General features: G+C 36.5%; 1 protein-coding gene across 1 annotated transcript in view; it reads right to left on the bottom strand.

The window, feature by feature from the left end:
- Positions 1-7210: 7210 nt before the first annotated feature.
- VPS37A (VPS37A subunit of ESCRT-I) overlaps positions 7211-27397 on the bottom strand; it is a 38143-nt gene continuing 17956 nt past the window's right edge. The window contains exons 5-12 of the mRNA XM_082444525.1: positions 19646-19871; positions 18129-18199; positions 15430-15557; positions 15291-15349; positions 15148-15216; positions 11293-11436; positions 9397-9477; positions 7211-7807 (exon numbers count right to left, since the gene is read on the bottom strand). Of these exons, the coding sequence (XP_082300651.1) occupies positions 9397-9477; positions 11293-11436; positions 15148-15216; positions 15291-15349; positions 15430-15557; positions 18129-18199; positions 19646-19871 (778 nt within the window). The 3' untranslated portion in view covers positions 7211-7807. The remainder of the gene's footprint in view (positions 7808-9396; positions 9478-11292; positions 11437-15147; positions 15217-15290; positions 15350-15429; positions 15558-18128; positions 18200-19645; positions 19872-27397) is intronic.

The raw sequence follows: 27397 nt of genomic DNA, 5'->3' as shown, positions 1-27397 counted from the left end.
CCCAGGCAGAAGAAGAGCTGAGCCACGGCGCCACTGCCGCAGACTGTGGCTCCCGGCCCCTACTGACCAGAAAGCCTGTTCAGGAAGATTTGGGAGCTGCCTGAATGGGCCTTCTCAGTCCTCCCCAGGCAGGAGACAGAGAGCCCCACCCACTGCAGAGCGTGGCCCCAGCCCCACCTGATAGGGAGGGGTGGCGAGAACACCTGGAAGCTGCGTACCCCAGCAGCGCTTGAGCTGAGAAGTGGGTGGGCAGAGCTGACTGCCCTGAGAGCAAAGCCAGTGGCCCTGTTTGGCCAGGGAACCTGGGGCACAGGTTGACTTGAGACCACGAACAAACAGCGTTAGTGACCTTCGAGCAGCTTCTCCCACGGTGCCTGAGCAGGGAAACTCATCTGTAGCCTCACTTATTGCTGAAAACACACATCAGCCCGCCTGACCAGGGAGCTTTACCAGAACACACGGGAAAGTGCATAACCTATCCAACAGCCCTGTTTACAGTGGCAGTTGAACAGAGAGCACAGCCTGTGACTTGCCCTGTCTGCAGAGCAAGACTGGTGGCCTGCACCTTCAGTGCACACCCCTGCCTGATTCAGGTCCCCAAACAATGAGCTGTGCAGGCCTTGTGTCCCATCCTGCTGCACCACCAGGGCAGGGAAGCTAATTTCAAAGCCCCACCTAATGCTGAGTATAGTATCCAGTCTCAACTGTCTAGTAACATCACAGAATCCAGGCAACCATGAAGCCCATCTTACAGCCTCACTTGGGTGGGTGGGGAACCAAGCCAGTAGTCCTACCCAGCTATCTCAGCCAATGACCCTCCCCTCCCCTCCCCCTCAGTGCTCAAACAGATGCCTTGCCCAAAAATAGACCACCTAAGTACATAAAGCAAAAACTAGCAGAGCTAAAAGGAGAAATAAAAGCAATAAAATAATAGTTGGGGACTTTAACACCCCACTCTAGACAATGGATAGATCGTCCAGGAAGAGAATCAATAAGGAAACAGCAAATTTGAACTACACTATATACCAAATGTACTAACAACAGACATATACAGAACATTCTGTTCATCAACAGCAGAATATACATTCTTCTCAAGTGCACATGAACATTTTCTAGGATACACCATATGTTAGGCCACAGAACAAGCCAGTAAATTCAAGAAAACTGAAGTCATACCACGTATCTTCTCTGACCACAATGGTATGAAACTAGAAATCAATAACAAGAGGAAAACTGGAAAAGTCACAAACATATGGAATTAAAACTCTCCTGAACAACCAATAGATCAAAGAAGAAATTAAAGGGGATATAAAGAGTATCTTGAGACAAACGAAAATGGAAACACAACAAAACTTATGGGATGCATCAAAAGCAATTCTAAGAGGGAAGTTCACAGCAATAAATGTCTACATTAAGAAGCAAGAAAGATCCCATATAAACATCCTAACTCTACGCCTTAGGGAACTAGAAAAAGAAGAGCTGAGCCTAAAGTTAGCAGAAGGAAATAGCAAAGATTAGAGCAGAAATAAATGAAATAGAGAACAGGAAAACAACAGAAAAGATTAACCAAACTAAGAGTTGGTTCTTTTAAAAGGTAAACCAAGGAAAAAAGAAAGGACCCAAATCAACAAAATTGTAAATGAAAAAGGAGACATTACAACTGATAGCACTGAAATAAAGAATTGTAAGAGGCTACTATGAAAAACTATATGCCAACAAACTGGAAACCCTAGAAGAAATGCAAAATTCTTAGAAACATACTATCAAGAGTGAATGAGGACAAAATAGAAAGTCTGAATAGACCAATTACTAGTAAAGAGATCGAATTAGTAATCAAAAATCTCTCACGGAGGAAAAGCCCAGGACCAGAGGGCTTCAACTGGTGAATTTCACAAAACATCTTAGGAAAAATTAATGCCAGTCTTTCCCAAAAAATAGAAGAGGAGGGAACACTCCCAAAACTCATTTTATGAGGCCAGCATCACCCTGATAGCAAAGCTGCAAAAGAACATTACCAAGAAAGGAAACTACAGACCAATATCCCTGATGAATAGAGATGTAAAAATTTGCAATAAAGTACTAGCAAACTGAAATCAGCAGCACATTAAAAGGATCATTCACCATGATCAACTGGGATTTATACCTGGCATGCAAGGATAGTTCAACATACACAAATCAATGTGATAAATCATATTAATCAAATGAAGGAAAAAAACATCATCTGATTAGATGCAGAAAAAGCATTTGACAAAGTTCAATATTCATTCATGATAAAAACTCTCAACAAATTAGGTATACAAGGGATGTACTTCAACATAATAAAGGCCAAAAGGGATAAGCCCACAGCTAATATCATACTGACTGTTGAAAGGCTGAAAGCTTTTCCACTAAGATCAGGAACAAGATAAGGGTGCCCACTCTGACCACTTCTACTCAACAAAGACCACAAAGTAGACCAAAGTAGAAGGAAAAGAAACAAAAGGTATCAGAATGGGAAAGGATGAAGTAAAACTGTCTCTATATGTAGATGACATGTTTTTATACATAGAAAATTCTAAAGACTCCACGAAAAAAATCTGTTAGATCTAATCAACAAATTCAGTAAAGTTGTAGGATACAAAAGTAACATAAAAAGCCAATGGCATTTCTATAAACTAACAATGAAATTATCTAAAAAAGAAATAAAATGATCCCATTTACAACAGCATCCAAAACAATAAAATACGTAGGAATAAACCTAACCAAGGAGGTGAAACATCTCTACTCTGAAAACTGCAAGACACTGATGAAAGAAATTGAAGAGGACATAAATAAATGGAAAGACATCCTGTGTTCTTGGATTGGAAGAATATTGTTAAAATGATCATACTACCAAAAGCCATTTATATATTCAGTGCAATTCCCATCAAGATTCCAAGTGGCATTTTTTAAAGTAGTAAAAACAATCCTAAAATTTATATGGAACCACAAAAGACACGGAATAACCAAAGCAATACTGAGAAAGGAGAACAAAGCGGGAGGCATCACACGTCCCGATTTCAAGCTATCCTATAAAGCTATAGTAATCAAAACAGTATGGTACTGGTATAAAAACAAATAGATCAGTGGAACACAATTATGAGCCCAGAAATGAACCCAAGCATATATGGTCAACTAATATGTGACAAGGGAACCAAGAATACTCAGTGGAGAAAAGATGGTCTCTTCCATAAATGGTGCTGCAAAAATTGGATAGTCATATGTAAAAGAATGAAAACGACCACTGTCTTATACCACTCCCCAAAATGAACTCAAAATGATTAAGACTTAAATGTACAACCTGAAACCATGAAACTCCTAGAAGAAAACAGAAAAAAGGCTCACTGGCATGTGTCCTGGCAGTGATTTTTGGATATGACATCTAAAGCACAAGCAACAAAATAAAAAATAAGTAAGTAGAACTACATCACACTAAAAAGCTTCTGCACAGCCAAAGAACAATTGACAAAGTGAAAAGACAACCTATGGAATGGAAAAACATATTTGCAAACCATATATCTGACAAACGGTTAATATTCAAACTATATAAAGAACTCATACAATTCTACAGCAAAAAGAAAAACGAAAAAACATTCCAATTAAAAAATGGGTAAAAGACTTGAGTAGACATTTTTCTCAAAGAAGATATATAAAAGGGTCAACCGGTATATGGAAAGATGCCCAGCATCACTGGTCATTAGGGAAATGCAAACCAAAACCAAACCATAATGAGGTATCACCTCACATATGGTAGGATGGCCAACATCAAAAAGACAAGCAATACGAAATGCTGGTGATAATGTGAATTTAAGAGAACTCTTGTGTACTGTTAATGGGATCATAAACTGGTACAGCTACTATGGAAAACAGTATGGAGGACCCTCAAAAAATTAAAAATAAAACTACCATATGATCCAGAAATTCTACTTGTGGGAATACAAAGGAAATGAAAACACTAATTCGAAAAGGTAATCGGTACCCCTTCATGTTCATAGCAGCATTATTTAAAATAGCCAAGACATGGAAACAACCTAACTGTCCACCAGCAGATGAATGAATAAAGAAGCACACACACCATGGAATAGTATTCAGACATAAAAAATGAGGAAATTCTGCCTTTTGTGACAATATGAATGGACCTTGAGGGCATTATGCTAAGTGATGTAAGTCAGAGAAAAACAAATACTGTATGATTTCACTTATATGTGTAATCTAAAACAAACAAATGAACAAACCAAAGTTAGAGAAAAAGAGATCAGATTTGTGGTTAACCTGAGGTGGAGGTGGGGTTGGGGAATTGGAGAAAGGTGGTCAAAAGGTACAAACTTTCTGTAGCAGGGAATACCTTGTTAATGATACTTAGGATAAGTTGTAATGGCTTTTGCATTTTTATAACATAACTCACTTCATCCCACTCTTGTAGTTGATTATCAACTCTTAGAAACTTCTTTGCCTCATGTTGAGGATGAGACTTTAATTTCTTCCATTTGGCAGTATACATCTACAAAAATAAATAACAAATTTTTAAAAAATGACACAGTAACTATACCAAACAGAACTATGCATTTATTTTGAAAAGCAAATACTATAAATCTTTGATATTTTAAAATTTAGTTCTTTAATGTGATGTCTTCCACATCAGACACAAAACTTTTTTTCAGCCCCACACCAAATATTTTACAAAACATAATTTAAGCATATATTCATTTAGTCTACTTATAAGTTAACCTAACACTGAAATTTATTAAAAAAAGGTTACCTTTATTGCTTATTAAAACTTTATTGTGCTGGACAGAGCCTTAAAAGAGCATGGCCAATCCAACAAGGCTAAAATCTCTAACAGTACATTCTCATTTTAAATCAAACATCAATCAAGGAAGTTTTATTTAGAGCAGTTGGTTTAAACCAATGTAAAACTGACTCAAGACAGATTACTTCCCAACTAGTAATATTTAGAGCTCAAGTGATTTTCTGGAAAATTTAATAATATGAAGTAGGTAAGCATTTTGATTATGACTCAGCAATCAACAAAGGACCTTTTTTAGAATAAAGGAAGGTGAAGAGAAGGGAAACCCTGGCATAGGTTTTTATTCTTTAAGAGTACATGTTTACTTTCTTTCCCTAAAAATGAATCTGAGCTGTCCTTCAATTTAAGCACATATGAATTATGATCACTTACCTGTCAATCTCTATTTCAATATAAATTTCCTAGTCTAGAATTATTCCTAGAAAATCTTCCAACTTTGAAACATTATGTTTAGCATGTATCACATTTATTTAGAAAACTTTCTTCTATTTTTGAGATGTTAGCCTTTAAATTTCTACCCATGACAAACCCCTACTCTGAATAATCTAATAACTCCTAAGCTTTTCTCTACTATTGTGACTTCCATCTAGTTTTCTATTATGTGTTAAAGTAAAATCAGAATCTCTGCTTTGTCAGGCTTTTTTTTCTTCCTCTGGCACTGTTTCTCCAATGTAGCCAATTTTAAGAAGAAAATAATATAGCCATAAAATTATAGAAAAGTCACTAAAATTTTTATTGTAGTAACAGAACCAAAATTCATACATATTCAAATGCAGACTATTGTCCATCCTGGATGACTTATATGACCTATTATCTGAACTGATTTGTCGGTTAAATGTACGTAATGATGATCAGACTCCTCTTATTAATGACTGGGTTGTAAGGAGGTTATCTAAAAAATTAATTTTAAAAGGAGAAACCAAGGTATGTTAACTGGTACAGAATGAAACTGGGATAGTTCAAGTTTAAAGAATAAAAAACATTGAGATGAATTACTTATGTGATTATGTAGAAGAGATCTAGTATATAAGAAAATGACTTTTTTTTTTTTCCAGTGGAGGAAAAGGGGGATAAGTACCTAAACACCTAGACCATGTCTGAGTCATCATTGTATAGTATTTCCACAGTGCCTCATTCTTAGTAGGGGCTTAATAAAATTAGTAGATCGAATGAATTAATGGCTGTGGTCTGCTGGCCTCTTGTTCTGGGCTCTGCCTGGTTTCTCAGAAAGCTTCCTGATTGTTTGCAGAAGATTGGGACTACCGTGTCCTCCATTGTGGTGACTGCTGGGAAAGCTGAAGCTTCTGTGACCACTACAGTAAGGAAAGGTTCCTGAATACCCAGAAGACTCTGCCACAAATTTGAGACACTTACCTCAGTTATCTCATCTACACATCCGGAATAATAATACCTTCCTCGTCTGGTCATTTTGAAGATTAAATGGCATGCCCTTAGCACAGTACCAGGAAGACAGGTGATTAAAAAAAGTTAATTTCTTTACCCAAATTATATCTTTATAGTCCGTGTGAATACCTGCCCTTCCACACACATAGACTAAGTATTAAGTATTATTCAAGTCTAAGAAAATAATTTTGTTTTTCCTAAAGTTCTATTGCTAAAAACGTGTATAGAAAGAAGAAAAAAGAAAAGAAAAAAACGGTACTGTATGCTGGTGTTTGGAATGGCAATCATACTGTGATGAAGTTTAAATAAAAATTGTCATTAGGTTGTTTTATGATTTGGATACTACTTTACCAAGCCTCAGATATCTAGTTCAAGATTTTCTACTTAATTAGCTTTCACAGCTACCCATAAAATATATTTATTCTGTAATGTAGTATAAAAGCAAACTGTTTAACACAGTACAAGTTAAAGCAAAAATCCAATTAAATTAATTAAAAACTAGACTGCCTAAAAATTAATATTAATTTTATTTATTATTAAAGCTTTTGTTATGAAAAGCTAACACAGTAAAGGTCAGAAAAATTCACTGACTTTTTTGTATTTAAATTTACTATTTATTAACAAAAATATTGTTTTAAACTTCAGTATGAGGAACTTAGAGAGCATATCCTTATCTAACCACAAACCCAGCATATACTTATATTTACAAAGTTAGCATGAGGCAATCCCCTGGTGGTCCAGTGGTTAGGACTCCGCGCTTTCACTGCTGAGGATGCGGGTTCAATCCCTGATTGGGAAACTAAGATCCTGCAAGCCGTGCAGTGTGGCTAAAAAAAAAAAAAAAAGTTAGTATTAAAGTTTATGTTGGACTAGTTTAAATGAAACGCAGTTTTTTCTATTAGGTAAAATATTTATTTACCTGTATTGCCTCTTAAGTGCAACTTTAATTTTAAAAATAAAACAACAATAGGTAAAAACCGCTGGTTTACTCTTTTGATTTATTGTATGAATTAAAAGTTACTTCCTTGAGATAGCACATTGGCAGGTTTGGTGTTTCCTGACACTGTGAATATTTAAAAACAAATTATTTTTGAAAGTTTTATCATACAGAAAGAAACAGGAAGAATAACAGTTTTTCTACAGTTGAAATGGTAATTTTTCAAAAAAGGTTGAGAGGAAAAAATTGAAACCATTCTTGATAAAGCAATGAGGCAGTTTCAAAGTAAAATTACAAATTTAAATGAAGTAATTTTATAAAATATTGAAGCTAGCTAAAATTACATGCATAGGTATTTAATCAATAGTAAGAGAGGAACAGCAGTGGAACTTAAATATGATAGGATTTATCAACAACAAATAAACATTTTTAGTGCAAATAGTGCAGAAAAATTTCTCAAAGCAAAGATCATAGCAATCATTCTAATCTGTACAAAATCAGTCTCAGTTCTGTATACAATCTATATAGTGTATCTATGAATTCAGCCACTGTAATGAAATGCCAATTTGCAAATCATAAATATAAATGTGCTTAGTTTTGTGTCCCATTCCTCTCTTGGCAGTTCATGTTTTCAGGAAAATCTGAAAAGAAAAGAAAATCAAAACCTAAGATTTAATTTAAGATGATAAACTAAGATTTACCTGTAAGAAGATAATCTGACTGTGAGGGAGAAGAGGTAGGGAAAGGATGCTAGCATGCTCAGGTCAATAAGCGATTACTCAGTGCCCACTTACTTCTCAACCTTGAGAAATGCAAACTTGATATTAAAAATCAACCCTTACCCTCAGGGATTAACAGCCTGATTTGTAAAATAAAACAATTCAATGTTGCTACTGATGTTAAGGACAACTAGATTGAGAAAAGGGGCAGATGAGGTTGAACGGGGGTTGAGAAATGCCTGTCACTTCCCTCCCTGTCGCCTGATCCCGTTTAAGGGAACCTCCCATGCTCCCTTCTCAAAGTCTACTCCTTTAGCCCAGCAGAGCGGGCAGATGAACACATGACACCAATCTCTAGGTCAAACTGCTGAGGTCAGGATGGACACTGTCTATGCCGGGCCAGTCTCCTTCCCTGAATTGGTGGTGAGACCCTTGTCAGTCTCCACTGGCTGTTTGGACTGTCAGGATATGATCAGGCCTGTGGGTGGCACTGGTTGAATGACGTGAGGTGCAGCAAAGAAAGCTCTCTGAGGAGCCAGCGAGAAAGCACATGGGAGCGAGAGGCAGAAATGAGAAACAAGCGGCCTTGGGAAGGGTCTGAGAAGGAGGAGCGGCTTTGGTTACTGATGGCCGCGTGTCGTGTTGTCACTCCCAGGTGACTAAGGTGTACTCTTCTGCATTTTGGCTCTGTTTCCCTGCGTTATCCAGTAACAGGAGCTTTTAAAGTTGTTGAGGTGGGAGCTAGTCTTTGCCACCAGATCATTCCTAAAACAAGATAGGTGGAGAGGAAAACAGAAGAGTGTCCTGAGATCAGGTGAGAGAATGAACAAAGACACGGTGGTAGAAAAAAGAACCTGACATGAGAGAACATAAGGGGAAAATGGAAAATTAAAATGGATGATCTAAAATAGAAGCCAGATTACAGAAGGCTTAAAACCAGAGAGAGAAATTTGGCATTTCTCATCCCTAGGGGTTCATTGCAGGTCCTGGAGCAGAGAAATGTTATCACAGAGTGGTATTTTAGGAAGATCATTCTATCAGTGCTGAGCAGGAAGGAGAAACCCTCAAGTCAGAGGACTGGTCATAAAGTTACTGGAATAATCCTGATGTGAGATGGAAAAGAGAGAGAGCGGAAATTCATTTTAAAGGAAGAAATGACAAAAGAGACTACTGAGAAATGTATCAACTAAGTAATATGGTATACTCCCCACACCAGCTGAGAGAAAGGAACTAATTACAGCTTAAACTCTATATAAGTAGCTATCAAATACTGAAAAAAAATTCATTTAAGCCAATATCATACTGAGAAAATATGCAAACAATTTCTACTGGTTATATGCTTAGGTATAAAACATTATGCTTAATATAAAGTATTCTACATGTTATATAGCACAATAGCTATAACGACAGTATTATGCTTAAAGCTGGCTGAACAAACACTGGTAAGAACACTTCATTAAAAATAGCCATGCAATAGCCTTAAGACTCAAACCTTCTAGAATACAATTTACCTATAGTGGAGCATGAAATTGGCTGTGCATTGCTATCACTTGTTGAAGTTTCTCTTCCTTGGCTCTTCTACAGTGGCAAATCTAGAAGACAAATTATTTAAAATACCAGTCACTTCTCCAATAATCTTCCTGCTACTAGCTAAATTTGACAGAATTCTAAGTAAGAATCTTTTAAGTTGTTGACATTATTTAAATTGTGGATGTCTAAGGTAGAGCAGAATTTAAGAATCAAAAAGAAAAAAATTTTAATTTTGTTTGGAAGATAATCTTTCTAAACTTCCAGAATGTAAAACACACTCTGATCCTTTATACCAGTTCTCTGATTATATAATTTCAAATATCTGTGTTTTAAAAATATGAAAATAAATCCTACTGTTGTTACCCAGGAAGCTTAACAAATAAAAACTTCAGGGCTTCCCTGGTGGCACAGTGGTTAAGAATCCGCCTCCCAATGCAGGGGACACGGGCTTGAGCCCTGGTCCAGGAAGATCCCATGTGCCGCCAAGCAACTAAGCCCGTGAACCACAACTACTGAGCCTGCGCTCTAGAGCCCGTGACCCACAACTACTGAAGCCTGCGTGCCTAGAGCCTGTGCTCCACAACAAAGAGTAGCCCCGCTCGCCACAACTAGAGAAAGCCTCTGCACAGCAACGAAGACCCAACGCAGCTAAAAATAAATAAAACAATAACAAAAAAAACTTCAAGATACAGTTATATACTACCGAAGAAAAATGGACCCAAAATCGATGCTTCACTAATGCTATAACCATAGTCATTAATGTCCCTGTACTTCAAATTTTCTCATGGAAAACGGGGATAATAAAATCTGCCACACTTTCCTTAACAGTTCATATTATATATGGCACATCTGTTTCATAACGTTTATTAACAAAAGGTTATTTTTAAACTGTGATGTTTCAGAGAAATTAGGTAAATATTTAGGACTCTATCAAAGGACAAGATACTGCTAAGCAGACTTAAAAATTTTTTCTTTAAATATAATGGAAATACTAGAACAGAAATTATCCCCAGAATGTTCTCAGTAATATTAAAAATAAAAAAATTTTAAAAATCTGTATAGGGAATTCCCTGGTGGTGCAGTTGTTAGGACTCGGCACTTTCACAGTGGTGGCCTGGGTTCAAACCCTGGTCAGTGAACTAAGATCCTGCAAGCCGTGCGGCACAGCCAAACAAACAAACACACTATATAGGTTATTCTCTTTTTTTATTTTTTATTTTTTTAATGCTATTCTTGCCTGCTTACATTCTTTTTATGTATGTATGTATGTATGGCTGTGTTGGGTCTTCGTTTCTGTGCGAGGGCTTTCTCTAGTGTGGCAAGCGGGGGCCACTCTTCATCGCGGTGCGCGGGCCTCTCACTATCGCGGCCTCTCATTGCTGAGCACAGGCTCCAGACGCGCAGGCTCAGTAGTTGTGGCTCACGGGCCGAATTGCTCCATGGCATGTGGGATCTTCCCAGACCAGGGCTCGAACCCACGTCCCCTGCACTGGCAGGCAGATTCTCAACCACTGCGCCCCCAGGGAAGCCCCGGTTATTCTCTTTTTAAACAACTTGTGAAACAGGTTATTCAGGAGTATATTACAAGTATTAAGACTAGACTTAAGCTAATTTACTAGCTTTACTACAGAACGATACAGATACTATCATTTCTGAAACAGAACCATTATGTGATTTACCTGCTTGTGTACTCACAACAAGCAGGTTTAAAGTGATAGCAGGATGTTGCTATCGTTCTCAATAGAGGCTCTTCAGTTTCCTCTCACGGCACTCAAACTCCAGCTCAGTAATGTGCTAAGGTTTTTTTTACTCATGAATATACATAAGTTATTTGATATTATGCTGTCACTTGTCCTCAACTGAAGAGTATTACATACTGTTCTCTTTTCCATGAAGCTACTGAGAAAATCATCTATATCAGTTTTTCCCTCCAAGAAATCTTCTGCAATATTATCAGAGTCTTCCTCAGCTTCATGTGCAGCTACTTTCAATCTCGCCTGTAGGGCACTCGCACTACAGCTCTGAAAAAGGAAATCAAGTATATTAGTTTCTAATGCTCAGAAAAACTCCTTAGAGGGAAGGAAAATGGAGTAGAGGTAGAGGTAGGGAGAAGCAATTCATTATGTGCCTTACATAGCCTCTTTTTGAGGAAATGTGGTCCCATCTAAGTCCTCACCTTTTGGATATGAGATGGCTACCTAACACAATAGAAACGAATCCATTGCCTGCAAACTATTAAGTGAGAGAAACTGGGCAGATCACTGTCCTCTCTTGGGAATTTAGGAATCAGATCATTGTGGTAGGCACCCTCTAAGATGATCCCCAATGATCCTCCTCTCCTGGTATTCCTGCACTTGTATAATCCCCTCCCCTTGAGTATGGTCTGGACCTAGTGACTTGCTTCTAATGAACAGAATATGGAAAAGGTGATGGAATTAAATTTAACCAAAGAGGTGAAGGACTTGTACACTGAAAGCTACAAAACACTGCTGAAAGAAATTAAAGAAGACATAAATAAGTAGAAAGACACCCTGTGTTCATGGATCAGAAAACTTAATACTGTTAAGACAATACTACCCAAAGTGATCTCCAGAGTCTATGTAATCCCTATCAAAATGTCAACAGCATTTTTTGCAGAAATAGAAAAATCCACCCTAAAATTCATAGAGAATCTCAAGAGACCCCCAAATAGTCAAAACGATCTTGAAAAAGAAGAACAAAGTTGGAGGATTCATACTTCCTGATTTCAAAACTTACTATAAAGCTACAGTAATCAAAACAGTATGGTACTGGCAATCAGAAGAGACATATAGATCAATGAAATAACAAACACTCATACATATGGCCAAATATTTTCAAAAGTGTGCCGAGACCCTTCAATCAGGAAAGGACAGTCTTGGATAACTATTGCTAGGAAAACTGGATATCCACGTTCAGAATTAAGTTGCACCCTTACCTTACCTCATACACAAAATTTAACTCAAAATGGATCAAAGATCTAAATGTCGGAACTAAACCTGTTTTTATTAATAGTCATCCTAGTGGGTGTGAGATGGTATCTCATTGTGATATATCACATACAGGGATATATAGAAATACACCATTTTTAATCACCTTTACCTACACTGGTTATCTATCTTTACAAGTCTCGCTCACACAGATAATGTAATTTTGCTTATTAGTGTAAGGTTGAGCATCTTTTCAAATGTTTCCATTTACTTACTCATTAAATATTTATTGAGTACCTACCATGTGCCAAGCACTGGACCAATGTATTGGGTATACAGGGGGAAAAAAACAGGACAGGTTCCTGCACTAATGGCACCAACAGTCTAGTGAAGTGGTTTCCATACTTTAGAGTATAGAAGAGTCATCATCTTCAGAGGTTCTGAGTGAGCACATCTATAGAGACAATCCTAGGAATCAAGGATTTTTTTAAACATTTCAAGAAGTCAGAATAATTGCTATATCAGAATGTTTATTGGACCTTCATATTTCTCCTTTTGTGAGTTTCCTGTTCTTCCCTTTGCCTGTATGTAAGGTTTCTTTATGGACCATTGGCATTAATATTTGTTATATCTGCTACAAATATTTGTCCCCTTTACTTCACTTTTGATTTTATGATCTTCAATGTATACAAAGTTTAAATTTATATATAGCTTAAATCGTCAGTTTTTTATTTTATGCTTCTGCCTACTGTCATAATGCTTAGAAAGGATTTTCCCATCATAATCCTAAAAAAAAAAACTCTAGCAGATAGTTGTCTCTCATAATTTTATGGTTTCCACCTAAATACTTACTCTATCTAGAGTATCTTTCTGTGTATGCTATGATATAGGGATCTAACTTTTTTCTAAATGGACTGCCTTTATTAAATTCTCATTTTTTTCTAACCAATTACTCATATATATGTCTGTTTCTGAACTGCAGAATCTGTTCCATAGAACTATTTTTCGCTTCCTACAAGGCTACTCTACTGTTTTAAATAAAGAGCTTTTATAGTGTATTTTGATACTGGGAAAGGGTTTCTTTTTGCTCAAGCTCTTCTTGACTACTTTAACCTGTTTAGTTTTTCAGAAGAACTTTAGAATAAATCTGTTTAAATTAAAAAAAAAATACTCTTGGGATTTTGATTGGAAGTATAGAAGATTTTTAAGTTATTTTGGGAAGAATGAAATCTTTATAATACTGTATCTTTCAGTCCATGAATATTCTGTTACTCTATTTCTTCAAGTCTTCTTTTGTGTCATTCAGTAAAGTTTCCTAACTTACTTCATTGGGTTCAGTTCTAAATTTTTTACAGTTTTGTTTATATTGTAAATGAGTTTTTTTCTTCTACTTCATTTTGCACTGGTAGTTGCTAGATATCTAGAGGAAAACCTTCTCAATTTGCTAGGATTTTTACTTGTTTGGTTTTGGTTAACAACCGTTTCATCTTTTCTTCTACATTATACCTCTTTTCCTTTTCTTGTCTTCTTACAGTGGCCAGAACCTCCCAAGCAATGTTAAATAGCGGTGATACTGGGGCATCACTGTCTCATTCCTAACATTAAAGGGATCCTGGAAATGTTGAGTCATTAGGTGTGATGTTTGCTGTTGGTTTCCTTATTAAATTAAGGAATTAATTTTATCTTAGTTTACTAAGAGTTTGTCTAAGGAATGATGCTGATTATTGTGAAAAGCTTCTTCAGCATCTACTAAGCTTTAATAAGCATCTAAAGGTATTTTAGTTGACTCTGTCAGATTTTCCAGTTAAGAATGAGAGAGGACTGCTTACATGTGACTCCTGACTCTGACACTTTCTATCTACATAACCTCAGGGATGTTATTTAATATCCATGTGCCTCAGTTTCCTCATCTGCAAAATGGAAAAACGGTAACAACATCTACCTCATAGAGTTTTGGGTGGAATAATGGGCAATATATGTAAATAGCTTAGTGCAATGCAAAAGATACAACAATTGTACAATGTCAGCTACTATTATTTTATTCTAAAGAATGATCATCTGAAATCTATTATAAATTTATATTCACCTTTACCATCATTTTTTTTGCTGTTGTCTTATTTCTACTTTATGTTTTACTAAATTGGCTTTACCTTCTAGAATTCCTGATTTTAAAGGAAACAGAATATTATGATTGGGTTATTGACATGAGATATAAAGATTATATCCTCTTCTCTTTCATTTATTTTAATTTTTTAAATGATTTTTGCCCTTTTTATTTTTAAAGATTTGTTTTTTCAGGAACATGGGTTGAATTTTATAAAGTTTTTGATTTTCACATATTTCTAGCATAAAATCTATTATTTGTGGTGAATTATACTTTATACTTTTTATATATTATATTTTTCAATTTGCTAACTTTTCATTTGAGATACTTGTATATAGGCTTACAAGTAGTCTAAAATTAAAATTTTTGTTGGTAGCTTTTATTAGAACAGTTAAACTGCCTTTATAATAACTCTCCCAGAAGAGTTCTTTATGGGGCATTTTATATTTTTCTATTTTGGAACCAAATGCTCTTGCATGAGCACAAATGATTTACAATGGCTTATAACTGACAGCTGTTCATCTGCATAACTTAGAGCTGTTTATCATGACTTATAAACAGATAAGATAAACTCAGATACCTAATAAATGCTTTCTAGTAATAATGAATTTAAGAATGTGGCACATGCACATTAAGATTAAAAATTCTTATGGTAAAAGAAAAGAGCTAAACAATCTTACCTCGCTAAGTTCATGCTGCCTTTGCATCTTCTTTTCAAAAGTTGATTTCATTTGTGTAAGTAATTCATACTAAAAGAGAAAATTAAAATGCTATTTAATTCTATTTTAAAATTGTATGGATTTCAAAATGATAACTAACTCACCTTATCTAAAACAGTTTGCCTTTTGGCTTCCAAGCTGGGCTCCAAAAGGAGATTTTTTCCTGTAAGATAAATTTCTAGTTTATTGCTAGGTAAAGATCACATTTTTCTTAGGAAATTTAATAAGTAAGGAAAGACATACTTGCTAGCTCCTCAATACTTTTCATTAAGTCATCCTTGTCAGTAATAATTTGTTTTAGTTGAGGCAAAGTCAGAAACTGTTCTAGTAATAACTCCTCTTGATCATTCATATCTGTAAGTTGTGATACACTAGAAACACAACAGAAAAAATATGTTAATGAATATCAGTCATCTAGTTTTTTTCATGATAAATATTCACCATTTTTCAGTTTCATTCAGCTGAGAGTTCTAAATAATTTTTGACATATATTTTTATATAGACACAGAAGAAGGCAAATTATAACCTTAAAAGCAAATAAAACATCAATCACAATAGAACAAAAAGTACTCTAAATACAGTACAGTGTCAAGTTACTACAGGACTATGAAGACGAGGGTTTATGAACAGCCCTAATAACCTACTAATTTTAACCTCTGAGCCTATTTACCTAATAGGTATGTGGCTGTCCCAATAAATGATACATGTATATGTGTCTGTGTACATATAGTCATAAAAATGTTTTTAAAAAGCAATCGTGGAAGGCTAATCCCAGAACAAAAATCATATCCAGAGAGTGAAAGAGGGAACTGGATGGGTGGGATAGGGAGGGAGGGAAACCTTTCTGAACCTAACTTTCAGTTTTGACTACATATAGATCCATATAAATGCATTATATAATTAAAAAACAAAATTAAAACAGAAAAAGCAGTCTAAAATTCAAAGCAAATGGAAATAAATGAACCTGGTTTTCTTTTCTAAGTTATATAATCAGCCAGAGAAATTTTACTGAAAAGACTTTAAAAAATAGTATTTGGCTGTACATCTCTGGTGTGCTATATCCTAAAGACAAAAGAAGTGTAAAAAACAAAACAAATAAAAACTTATCCTGCTTTCATAATCACTATTGATATTGTTATTTTATTGGTATTGTTATTTTGAAAAAGAACAAGTGCCTTTCAGAGAAATGGCTGGCTTCAGGTCAGGGAAAAAAAATGTTCACGTTGAGCCCATGACATCTTTGTTTTGCCAGAGTTTCCTATTGACTAAAGATAGAACTGTTTAAGCAGCAAAAAGAATAATGTTTGAATGGACTGAAACACAAATTTCTTTTTTAATTTATGAGTTTATAATAACTCAAAAACAACTATAAAAAAACAAAAAACACCTCGCCTATCAGAACTTTTGCAGCTAGCTTATGCATCAACTCATTATTCTGAAAATTAATAAATTAAGAGGAAAAAAATCAAGCATATATCTTGTCTTTCTGTATGAAGTATATTTCAATATAACTAAACTTTCCTCTTCTATGAAGAGGCTAATTCTGGCAGTAGAAAATCACATTTGCAATCCTTAATGAAATAATGCATAGTCAGTGATTTCAAGTGTTTCAACCTGTTTCAATCCTAATGTCACTAAAAATAAGGCAACCAGACATCATTGCTGCCGTATGTGATGTAATAGGAAATATGCACTATGATGTAAATATTCTTGCCAAAAGAATTAAACCTAAATTTTTTCCCCCAGCTTTCTTGAGACATTGTGTAAGTTTAAGGTGTACAATGTAATGATTTGATAAAAAAATTGAACCTACATCTAATCAAAACTCTCTATCTAGCCACCAGTAGAAGGAAATATGAGAAATAGAGGAACACCCTCAATGGAACCACAAAGATGCAATCAGGCAACAACAGGGTATGGGAAATTCTATAGGACAAATAACCAGTTTCTTACATAAATATTTAATAATATGTGTATAATTTACTCTATATGTATTTATATGTGTATGTATATATATTTGTATGTATATGTATGCACGCATATGTGTGTATGTATATGTACACATATGTACATACATATTAATAAACGTGGGAGAAATGGTTCATGATTAAAAGAACTATAAAAGATAACAGTATTCAAATGCAATAGGTAGATCTTTTTTTTTTTTTTCAATAGGTAGATCTTATTTTGAACCCTGATTCAAATAAACTACCAACCAAAAGATTTAATTATTAAGACCCTGGGGAAGTAAGATAATATCAAAGAATTGAAGAATTAGCATCCATATTGTGAGGTATGATGACGTGGATTGGGATTATGGCAAAGAAAAAGTCTTTACCTGGTGGAGAAATTTAGTGAAGAACGTATAGGTAAAAATAACATAATATTTGGGATTTGGTTTAAAATAATCCTGACCTATACCCATACTTCCTGAAAAAAGCTGGAAGAAGGTGGCAAAGAGGTTCACCTTTTTGTATTTTTGACGTTTTCATAATAATGTTTTTAAAGGGAAGGAAGAAAGGAAAGGAGGAGGAGAATACTCTACAACACGGCAACAATAACAGTCCCTACTTCACGGGTTGCTGCAAGCATTACTCCGCGTATGACTGCTTTAACGTGTACGTGCTGCGGGTAAACTTCATTAATTATTAGCAGAGAAGAACACATCACCACTTCCTACAAGTGACTGTAAAACACTGGATCAAATAAAGCTAAACTTTTTTTAACTGTAGGATTTCTCACAGACCAGTAACTCAATAAATATAACCTACAAGACAGACGACTGATTCATAGAACTTTCCCACTAAGACACCCACAATACAGGAAGAGTGATGATTTAAAAATGTTTTTTAACTTAATATGGATATGAAAATGATGATGTGGTTTCTATTTACAAATTAAATAGACAACAAACACCAATGTTACTCTCCTAGTTTTTTTACCTTAGTTCTGAGAGTTCTGGAAATACATCAGGGATATCAGGCATCTTGTAACCAAAACCATTTTGGCTTATCTAAAGAGAGTTTGAAATGGTGTTAAATTTCAGCCATCTTTTTGACTGCTCCTATTTGGTTATAAAAGTAATTTTTAATGTACTGCGTCCCATAACTGTTTCATTATCACACTTAATCTTTGCACTTCACATTTTCCTTACCCTCCCCTTCTTTCTTCATTGTTTTTTTCAGTGTATCTTTATACATATAGGGTTACTTTTTTTTTTTTTTTTTTGATGGGGATCACGTGAGTACCTGTGTTTAGCTCTTGGACAAGTATATGGTTGTAAAATAAATCTCCTAAGTGTATCTGTGACAAATGTGGAGAATTATCTGTGGGTTTCATTGATGTATATGAATGTTTGTCTCAAGTGTAAGGCATTAAGTATAGAGAAATTAGTAAATTGGCAAAAATCTGAATAGTTACCTAAGTTCCATGAGAGAGTAGGGTAGGTAAGGAATAGAGTATACATTGTTTGAATACAGATGACATTTTAAAATCAAGGACCCATGAAAAGTTCTCTTGTAATTTTATTTATACTACTAATTATAATTTGTTCATAATATTCATTAATACAATGATGAAAGGTTTTGGAAAAACGAAGTCCACTTGGGTCTATATTCTAAATTACAAACACTGAAATTAGTAAAGTTGATTATGATAATTTTTTAATATTTGAGTATTACTATGGGTGATATTCACTAAGGGTTAAAAATGAAGGTTTTTAAATCCCTTTAATATGTTTAATGCACAGTCTCTCCCTCGGTAACATCCCACATGGCAGCAGATACCAGCTTAATTTAAGAACACACAATTTTTTACACCAATGAGACACTGGATTAAAAGTCCTCAGTATGCTAGAGCAGACCCTCCATAATCTGATACATGCTTCTCCTATACCATCCTTCTCATATCTTTGCCTGTCCTATATGACAACCAGAGGGCTCTATATCAGGCAGCTTCACAAAGATGCCATCTGGTTTATGCTCCCAAATCTTTGTCAATGCTGTTGCCTCTTCACAGTATTGCCTTATGTGACCCCTTATCATCCTGGCAAATTCATTACCATCTATCAGAATTTGGCCTCAAGTGTGAATTCATTCATTCATCTGCCTCATTTTGAATGAGCACCTACTATACGCATCAGGCATGCTTTGAGGCACCAAGGATAAAGTGGTTTAAGAAAAAGAATTGCATCTTCTATAAAGGTATCTTTCTAGCTCTACGATGGTCCCTGGGAGCACTGACTATTCCCGTAACTGTGTCTTTGCCGTAGCTCTAGACTACCTCTTCTACTTACAATCATTTAATTATTTGCTGGTTACCTCTTTGACATTGTTACTTAAGTTGAAAATGTGATTTAATCTTTTTATCTTTTGTGCCATGGTGGCTGGCACACTGGAGGGATATAATGTTTGTTGACTGAATATTTCAAGGGTACAAACTACAGATATCTGATACCAACCGGTGCTGCAGTGTCTGTTGTGGGAACAGGCAATGGCAGATTTGAAAGGACACCAAACGAAGGAGCAGCAGGTTTGGCTGCTGTATGACTTGTCGCTGAAGAAGAAACAGTGTCAGCAACAGATAAAGAACCGACAGTCCTGGAAGCTTCTTGTGGGGGATACGGAGGAAGAAATGGAAAACCCGGAGAAGCACAAGGAGGCGTCCCACCCGCTTTACTGTACAGGCTAAAGAGAAAGAGAGAAAAACATGAGGTTAGATTTTAGGTAAGTTTGTAAAAGTATTCCTAAATTGTTCTAAAAAACAGTAGTTATGCAGTACAGATGGCAGGTGCCATTAGTTATTATAATTATATAAGTGAATCAGATATCATATAAATTGATAAAATATGAACACCCCTCAAGAGAAAATTTTCGTTTCTTTCCATGAAAAAGAAAAATGTTTTAGAAAATATACAATTCAACTGGTCACACTGGAAGTGAATAGAATGCTCAAAACTCAAATATGGCCTTTCTGCTGGCATCAATGAGTATCTTCATAGAAGAAATGGAGAACATTTAAGTCCAGGAAATTTATTCAAGCGTAGCTTGAATAAATTCATAGCTTTCATTATATCTGGCAAAATCTGACTGCAAGTCAAGACTGCTTTTCCGGAAAATTTCAAAGAAAAATTAAATGTATAGATGAGCTGCTAAAAATGTTAAAACATAAAAAAGATGCGTATAAAAACTATGTATCTATTAGAAAAGCGGCACAGCAGTATGTGCTCAAGATATAATCAGAAAATAATTTATTTTTGCAAGGTAATAAATATTGGGTTCTGGATCAAGATGGTGACATAGGGAGATCCTGAATTCACCTTCTCCCACAGAAATACTGAATCAACAGCTACATAGGGAACAATTTCCTCTGAAAAAAACCCTAAAAACTAGCTGAGCGGCTCCTACACGTTGGGCAAACAAGAAGAAAATGACATCTAAGCTGGTAGGAGAGGCTGAGACACAATCTCACCATAAACCCCACCCTCAGCAGGACAACCCACAAGCTGGAGAAAACTCAAAACCCAGAGCTTTTCCCTGGGGAGTTAAGGGTTGAGTTTGAACCTGAGAGAAAAGCCCCCAAAACATCTAACTCTGAAGACCAAAAGAGCTCATGTCCCCAAGACTCACAAGGCTACAGCGAACTAAGAAACAATTCTTACAGGGCTCGTACTCTTGGACTCCCCTGCCTCAGGGCCAAATGCAGAAGAGGACCTGACTTAACGTGAAAGAGGCTCATTTGCCAATCTTAAAGCATCCGCTCGAGGCAGCGGCAGGCATCTAACTTAACACACATCTAGGGGTCCGCTGGGACGCTTTCTGGGGATGGTGGCTGGTGGGTGACATCTTGTTTCCCATCTGCTGTGCTCCAGAGACCCAGTATCACCCAGAGGGAGCTCCTACATGCATCTGGTGCTCTGGTTTCTGCAGCTGCTGCCCAGGGAATATCCCTTGATTGCTTGACTCTGGATGCCAGGCCGGCTAAGATTCCTGGGTCCCGTAGGATTGTAACAGTCAGAGAGCCAGTTGTTGGTAGATTATGACCCCCCAGGACACTGCATAGACAGCAGACAGAAGCAACCCCCCGTCTTCCTGTGAAAGAGGCCTACGTGCTCGTCCAGGGGCTTGGCCATCTAGGCACCCATGGAGGTGCTCTCAGGGAATGGAGGCCAGTGGACGCCCTCGCCGCACTCGCGCCCTGCCTCACTCCAGCTCACCACTATCTTAGAGAACGAAGCTTATGCCCTTGTTTTCGCAGCGGCAACCAGAGGACACCACAACGCTGTCTGAATCTGACAGCCAGCGGGGCTCACACTCACAGAAATGGAGAAGAAGTTCTTAATCAGCCACCCCCCCAGGGGAACAGCATGGGACAACAGGAGCTCAGTCTTTCTGTTGAAAGAGGCCTATTAGCTTATTATCATAGCTATAGCCTGAGGGGCAGGCTTCTAATTAAACACAACTCCAAGGACTGAATGTAATCCTTCCATAGACTCCAGAGGGAGGGCTCTACTATCTTTGTGCTCTCCCTCTGCATGTTCCAGAACGCCAGCATGTCTTGGAGGGGAGATCTTACATGTGTCTGGGGTCCCGGTTTTGTATTTGGTGCTCTGGTTTTTGCGGCTGCCAACCAGGAATGCCCCTTACTTACCTGGCTCTGGCGGCCAGGGGGGCTGACATTCCTGGGTCCCACGAGACTGTAACAGTTGTAGACAGTTCTTGGCAGGCTACCACACCAGGGCACTGCAGATAGCAGACTTAAACACACCCACAGTCTTAATGTGAAACAGGCCTATTTGCTTATCCTGAAGCTTCAGTCTGAGGGGTGGGCTTCAGGCTTGGAACCCATGTATGTGAAGGCCTACGGAGGCGCCTTCAGGGAACAGAGGCCAATGGACACCATGTTTTCATTCTCATCATCTGGCTCAGGTGGCCAGCAGGACTTAATAAGCTTGTGGTCCCACAGAACTGTATATATTTGCATACATTAAAAGCTGCTGCCTGAGGGTCTTGCTTCCAATCAGCCTAAATCTAGGTATGGCTATCCTCCCCTGTGGGGCGATGACAGGTCTTGACACATCCTTAATTCCTGGGAGCTATTAAAAAAATAATAGGTTGCTTGGACAATCACAAAGGCTTGAGAGACAGTCAAGAGCCAGGGTAGGGTTGAATGATAAGGTTCATCTCCTAGTCCCGTCCTCAAAACTGGGAGAGGAGACTGTTTTATCTTACACAGAGTCAAGCAAAAAGAAGAAACAAAGAAATACGTTCCAAATAAAATACAGGATAAAACCTCAGGAAAAAAGCCTTAATGAAATGAAGATACATAATTTACCTGATAAAGAGTTCAAAGTAAAGGTCATAAAGATGCTCCCTGAACACAGAAAGAACCTCAACAAAGAGAAAGAAAATACAAGAAAGAATCAAAGCTGGAGAATACAACAACTGAACTGAAAAATATTCTAGAGGGATTCAACAGCAGACTGGATGAGGCAGAGTGAGAAATGGAATATTTCCTGCCATATCAGTAAACAAAGGATGTCACAGTCATCGGCCAGAAGAAATGATCGGTGAACTCAAGACAGGGCAGTGGAACTCACATAATCAGAGCAGAGAAAAAAAAGGAAAAAAAGTGAAGATAGCTTAAGGGACTTACGGTTTGTATTATAGGGCTACCAGAAGGAGAAGAGACAGAGAAAGGGGCAGAAAACTTATCTGAAGACATAATGGCTGGAAACTTCTCTAATCTAGGGAAGGAAACAGGCAACCAGACCCAGGAAAGCCAGGAAGTCCCAAACAAGGTGAACCGAGACGCATTTTAATTAAAATGTCAAAAGTTAAAGACAAGGCAAGGATCTTAAAAGCAGCAACAGAAAAACAACTTGTTAGGTACAAGGGAACCCCCATAAAACTACCAGCAGATTTTTCAGCTGAAACTTTGCAGGCCAGAAGGCAGAGGAATGACATATTTAGAGTACTAAAAGAAAAACACTTTCAAGAATACATAGCAAAGTTCTCATTCAGAATTGAAGCAGAGGTAGAGTTTTCCAGACAAGCAAAAGCTAAAGGAGTTATCACCACTAAACCGACCTTACAAGAAATGTTAAAGGGACTTCTTTATGCTGATATTACATGCAAATAGAAACCAAAAGAAAGCTGGGGTAGCTATACTTATATCAGACAAAACAGACTTTAAAACAAAGACTGTAATAAGAGACAAAGAAGGGCGTTACATGATGGTGAAGGGGTCAATCCAACAAGAGGATATAACAATTATAAATATTTATGCACCCAAGATACAAGCACCTAAATATATAAAGCAAATATAAACAGACCTAAAATGATAAATAGAGAGCAATAAAATGAGAATAGGGGACTTGGGACTTCCCTGGTGGTGCAGTGATTAAGAATCTGCCTGTCAGTACAGGGGACACGGGTTCGATCCCTGATCCGGGAAGATCTCACATGCCATGGAGCAACTAAGCCTGTGCGCCACAACTACTGAGCCTGCGTTCTAGAGCCCACTTACTACAACTACTGAGCCCACATGCCACAACTACCGAAGCCTGCGTGCCTAGAGCCCGTGCTCCGCAGGAGAAGCCACCGCAATGAGAAGCCCACACACTGCAACGAAGACCCAGCGCAGCCAGAAATACATACATACATTTATTAAAAAAAAAAAAAAAAATAGGGGACTTTAATACCTCACTTACAAAACTAAACAAATGGGACTACATCAAACTAAAAAGCTTCTGCACAGCAAAGGAAACCATCAACAAAATGAAAAGGCAACCTACGGAATGGGAGAAAATATTTGCAAACCATATATCTGACAAGGTATTAATATCCAAAATATATAAAGAACTCATACAACTCAACAGCAAAAATACAAATAATCTGATTTAAAAATGGGAATCTGAATAGACATTTTTCCAAAGAAGACATACAGATGGCCAACAGGTACAAGAAAAGATGCTAGTTCTTTGATAATTAGATTACTAACTGTCAAACTTGTTGGAATGACTATTATCAAAAAGATAAGAAATAACAAGCATTGGTAAGGCTATGGAGAAAAGTGAATGCTGTACACCGCCGGTGGAAATGTAAACTGGTATAGCCACTATGGAAAACAGGATGGAGGCTCCTCAAAATAGAACTACCACATGATCCAGCAATTCCACTTCTGGGTATTTATGCGAAGAAAATGAAGACACTGACTCGAAAAGATGTCTGCTCCCCTATGTTCACTGCAGCATTATTTACAATAGACAAGAGATGGAAACAACGTAGGGTCCATCAGTAGATGATGAGATAAAGAAAAGGTGGTGTATATATACACTGAAATATTATTCAGCCATAAAAACAAAGAAAATCTTGCCATTCAAAACAATATGGATGGACCCTGAGGGTATTATGCTATGTGAAATATGTCAGACAGAGAAAGGCAAATACCATACGCTCTCACTTATGTGTAGAACTTAAAAACGAAAAACAAAAAACACTGAGCTCATAAATACAGAAAACAGACTGGTGTTTGCCAGAGGCAGGTGATGGGCAGCAGTGGGCAAAATGTGTGAACATGGTCAAAAGGTACAGACTTTCAGTTGTAAAATGAGTAAGTCCTGGGGAGGTGACGCACAGCATCATTATGGTTAATAACACTATATTGCATATCCAAAAGCTGCTAAGAGTAAATCTTAAACATTCTCATCACAGGAAAAAATTCTGTAACTATGCATGGCGATGGGTGTTAACTAGACTTATTGTGGTGATCATTTTGTAATATAAATTACTATTGAATCATTCTGTTGTACACGTTACATGTCAATCACACCTAAAAAAGATAATATTTTACATTTAATATTTTTTTTCTCTTAGAGCAGTTCAAAGAGAACCACGCTCTAAAATAAGCAGTGTAATTTAGGCCTAAATGCAGATGAGAATTATCTAAATACCACTACTTAAATTAATATAGTTAAGTTTAAATGGGTCAGTCACTCTTGTATAAAAGATAAAAAGACTTTTTTAAAACATAGGATACTAAATACTTTACTTTGTATTTGTGGTATAATAAGAAACATATTTTGTCTTTGACCAGGTTCTAGGCAAAGTGCTCCTAAAATCCTGGTAAGTTCTTAAATGATAGGACCCTTTTTCGTTATTTGTAACATCTGAGTTTATGCTAATGAGGTGACTTAGGCTGAGTCCCTATATAGTCTGAGGATGGGGTTGGTCACCAAAAAGACCAAGTGACAGAAAGTTGGAACTTTCAGCCCCACCCATTGATCTCAGGGAAGAGGGGGGCTGCTGAATAATCTCTACAAAAACCCTTGAACAATAACATTTGACAAGCTTCTTGTTGATGAATGCATCCACATGGCAGGAGGGTGGTGCACCGCAGTTCATGGGGACAAAAGCTCCTGTGCTTGGGGCTCTCCTAGACCTTGCCGTGCCCTATGTACCTCTTCATCTGGCTATTCATCTGTATCTTTTATAATATCCTTTATAATCAACTAGTAAACATAAGTAAATTTATTTTGGAGTTCCATGAGCCACTTAACAAATTACTCAAACCTGAGGTGGAGGTCATGGGAACCTGGGATTTATAGCACAGGTAACAATCTATACATTTTCAATTGGTATGTGAAATGGAGCAGCCTATGAGACTGAGCCCTTAATCTGTGGGATCTGACACCATCTCCCGGTGGATAGCATCAGAATTAAGTTAAACTCGTAGGAAACAGTCAGTGTCTGGTGAGAACTGGAGAATTACTTGGTGGTGTTGGAAAAAAAAACGGGTATCAGAGTATTGAAATGTTCCAAAATATATCAAGCTTAAACAATTTTTTTAAATGGGAGTGCTATTGTTTCATGACATAATTTAATGTCATATTTAATGACATAAGTTAACATAAATTGGAATTGTGTTGGAGGAAAACATTTGTCACAGATTTTGAAATTATAATACTAAAGCTAATATGGAAAAATAAATAAGTATATAGAGAAAAGTACCTGAAAAAGGAGGGTAAAGAGAGATTAACCCTGCCATATAGCAAAACACATTAGAAAACCTTAATAATTAAAAAAAAAAACACAAAACTTTTTTAAAGCATAACACTGGCAATGGATAGGTAGATCAATGGAACTGAATACAAAATCCAGAAAAATCACAAAGATATATGGCAATTAAGATATAATAAAAAGAATCTCAAATTAGTAAAAAAAAAGATAGATTGGTCAATAAATAGCATTGGGACATCTGGAAAAAATTAAATTGGAGCCAAGCCCTCATACCTATAATAAAATAAAAACCAAATGTATCAAATTTAAAATGTTTTTTGGATTTTTTTTTTAAATCTTAAAAGAACTGAAAGAAATCACTGGGAAATTAAAAACTTGGGGTGGTAAAGGACTTTCTGTGATCCCAAATTCAAAAGTCATAAGAGAAAATAATGATAAATCCCATGATATAAAAAACAAAACACAACAAAACAACAAAGAAAACCCCTCTACATGACAAAGCCCATTATAAATAAAGACAAATAACAAATTGGGGGAAAACATCTGAAACATGTCATAGGAAAATGGATAATTTCTCTAATATGTAAAGAATTTCTCCAAATTAATAAAAGACTAACAACCCAATACCAAAATGGAGAATAGGATAGAATACACAGGTTCAAGGAAAGGAAAAAAAAAATCTCTAAATCATAGGAAAAAATTGTCAACTTCACTGTAAGATAAATACAAATAAAGTTATACTAACACATTTTCCGCTTATAAATTAGCAAAGATCCATTTTGATAATTTACTATGTCAGCAAAGGGAATAAGCATTGCGTACGGGAGTAGAAATTGGTACAACTTAACTCTGTAGGGCAATCCTGCAGTATTAGTCAAAATTACAAATATGTATACCACTTTGAGAATGTATCTAACAAATAAACTTACACTTGGGTAAAATATTATTTTTAATGTTATTCACTGCATCACTGAGGGCAAAGAAGAATGGGCCTTTTAGGAAAGATTGGAAACAACAAAAATGTCCATTAATAGGAGTTTTGTTAAGTTATGCTATATCCATAAAACAAGTACTTTGTGGTCATAAAGAAGAATGAGGAAGTGCTTTAGCAACCAACATGGAAAGCTCTCTGAACCATACCATTTAGTGAGGGAAAAAAGAAAAAAAAGGGCAAGGGAATAGTTTGCTACCAC

The sequence above is a fragment of the Balaenoptera physalus genome, assembly GCF_965194825.1.
Source record: "Balaenoptera physalus genome assembly, chromosome: 21".
NCBI classification, from domain to species: domain Eukaryota; kingdom Metazoa; phylum Chordata; class Mammalia; order Artiodactyla; family Balaenopteridae; genus Balaenoptera; species Balaenoptera physalus.
This window is presented reverse-complemented; position numbering and strand designations above follow the sequence as displayed.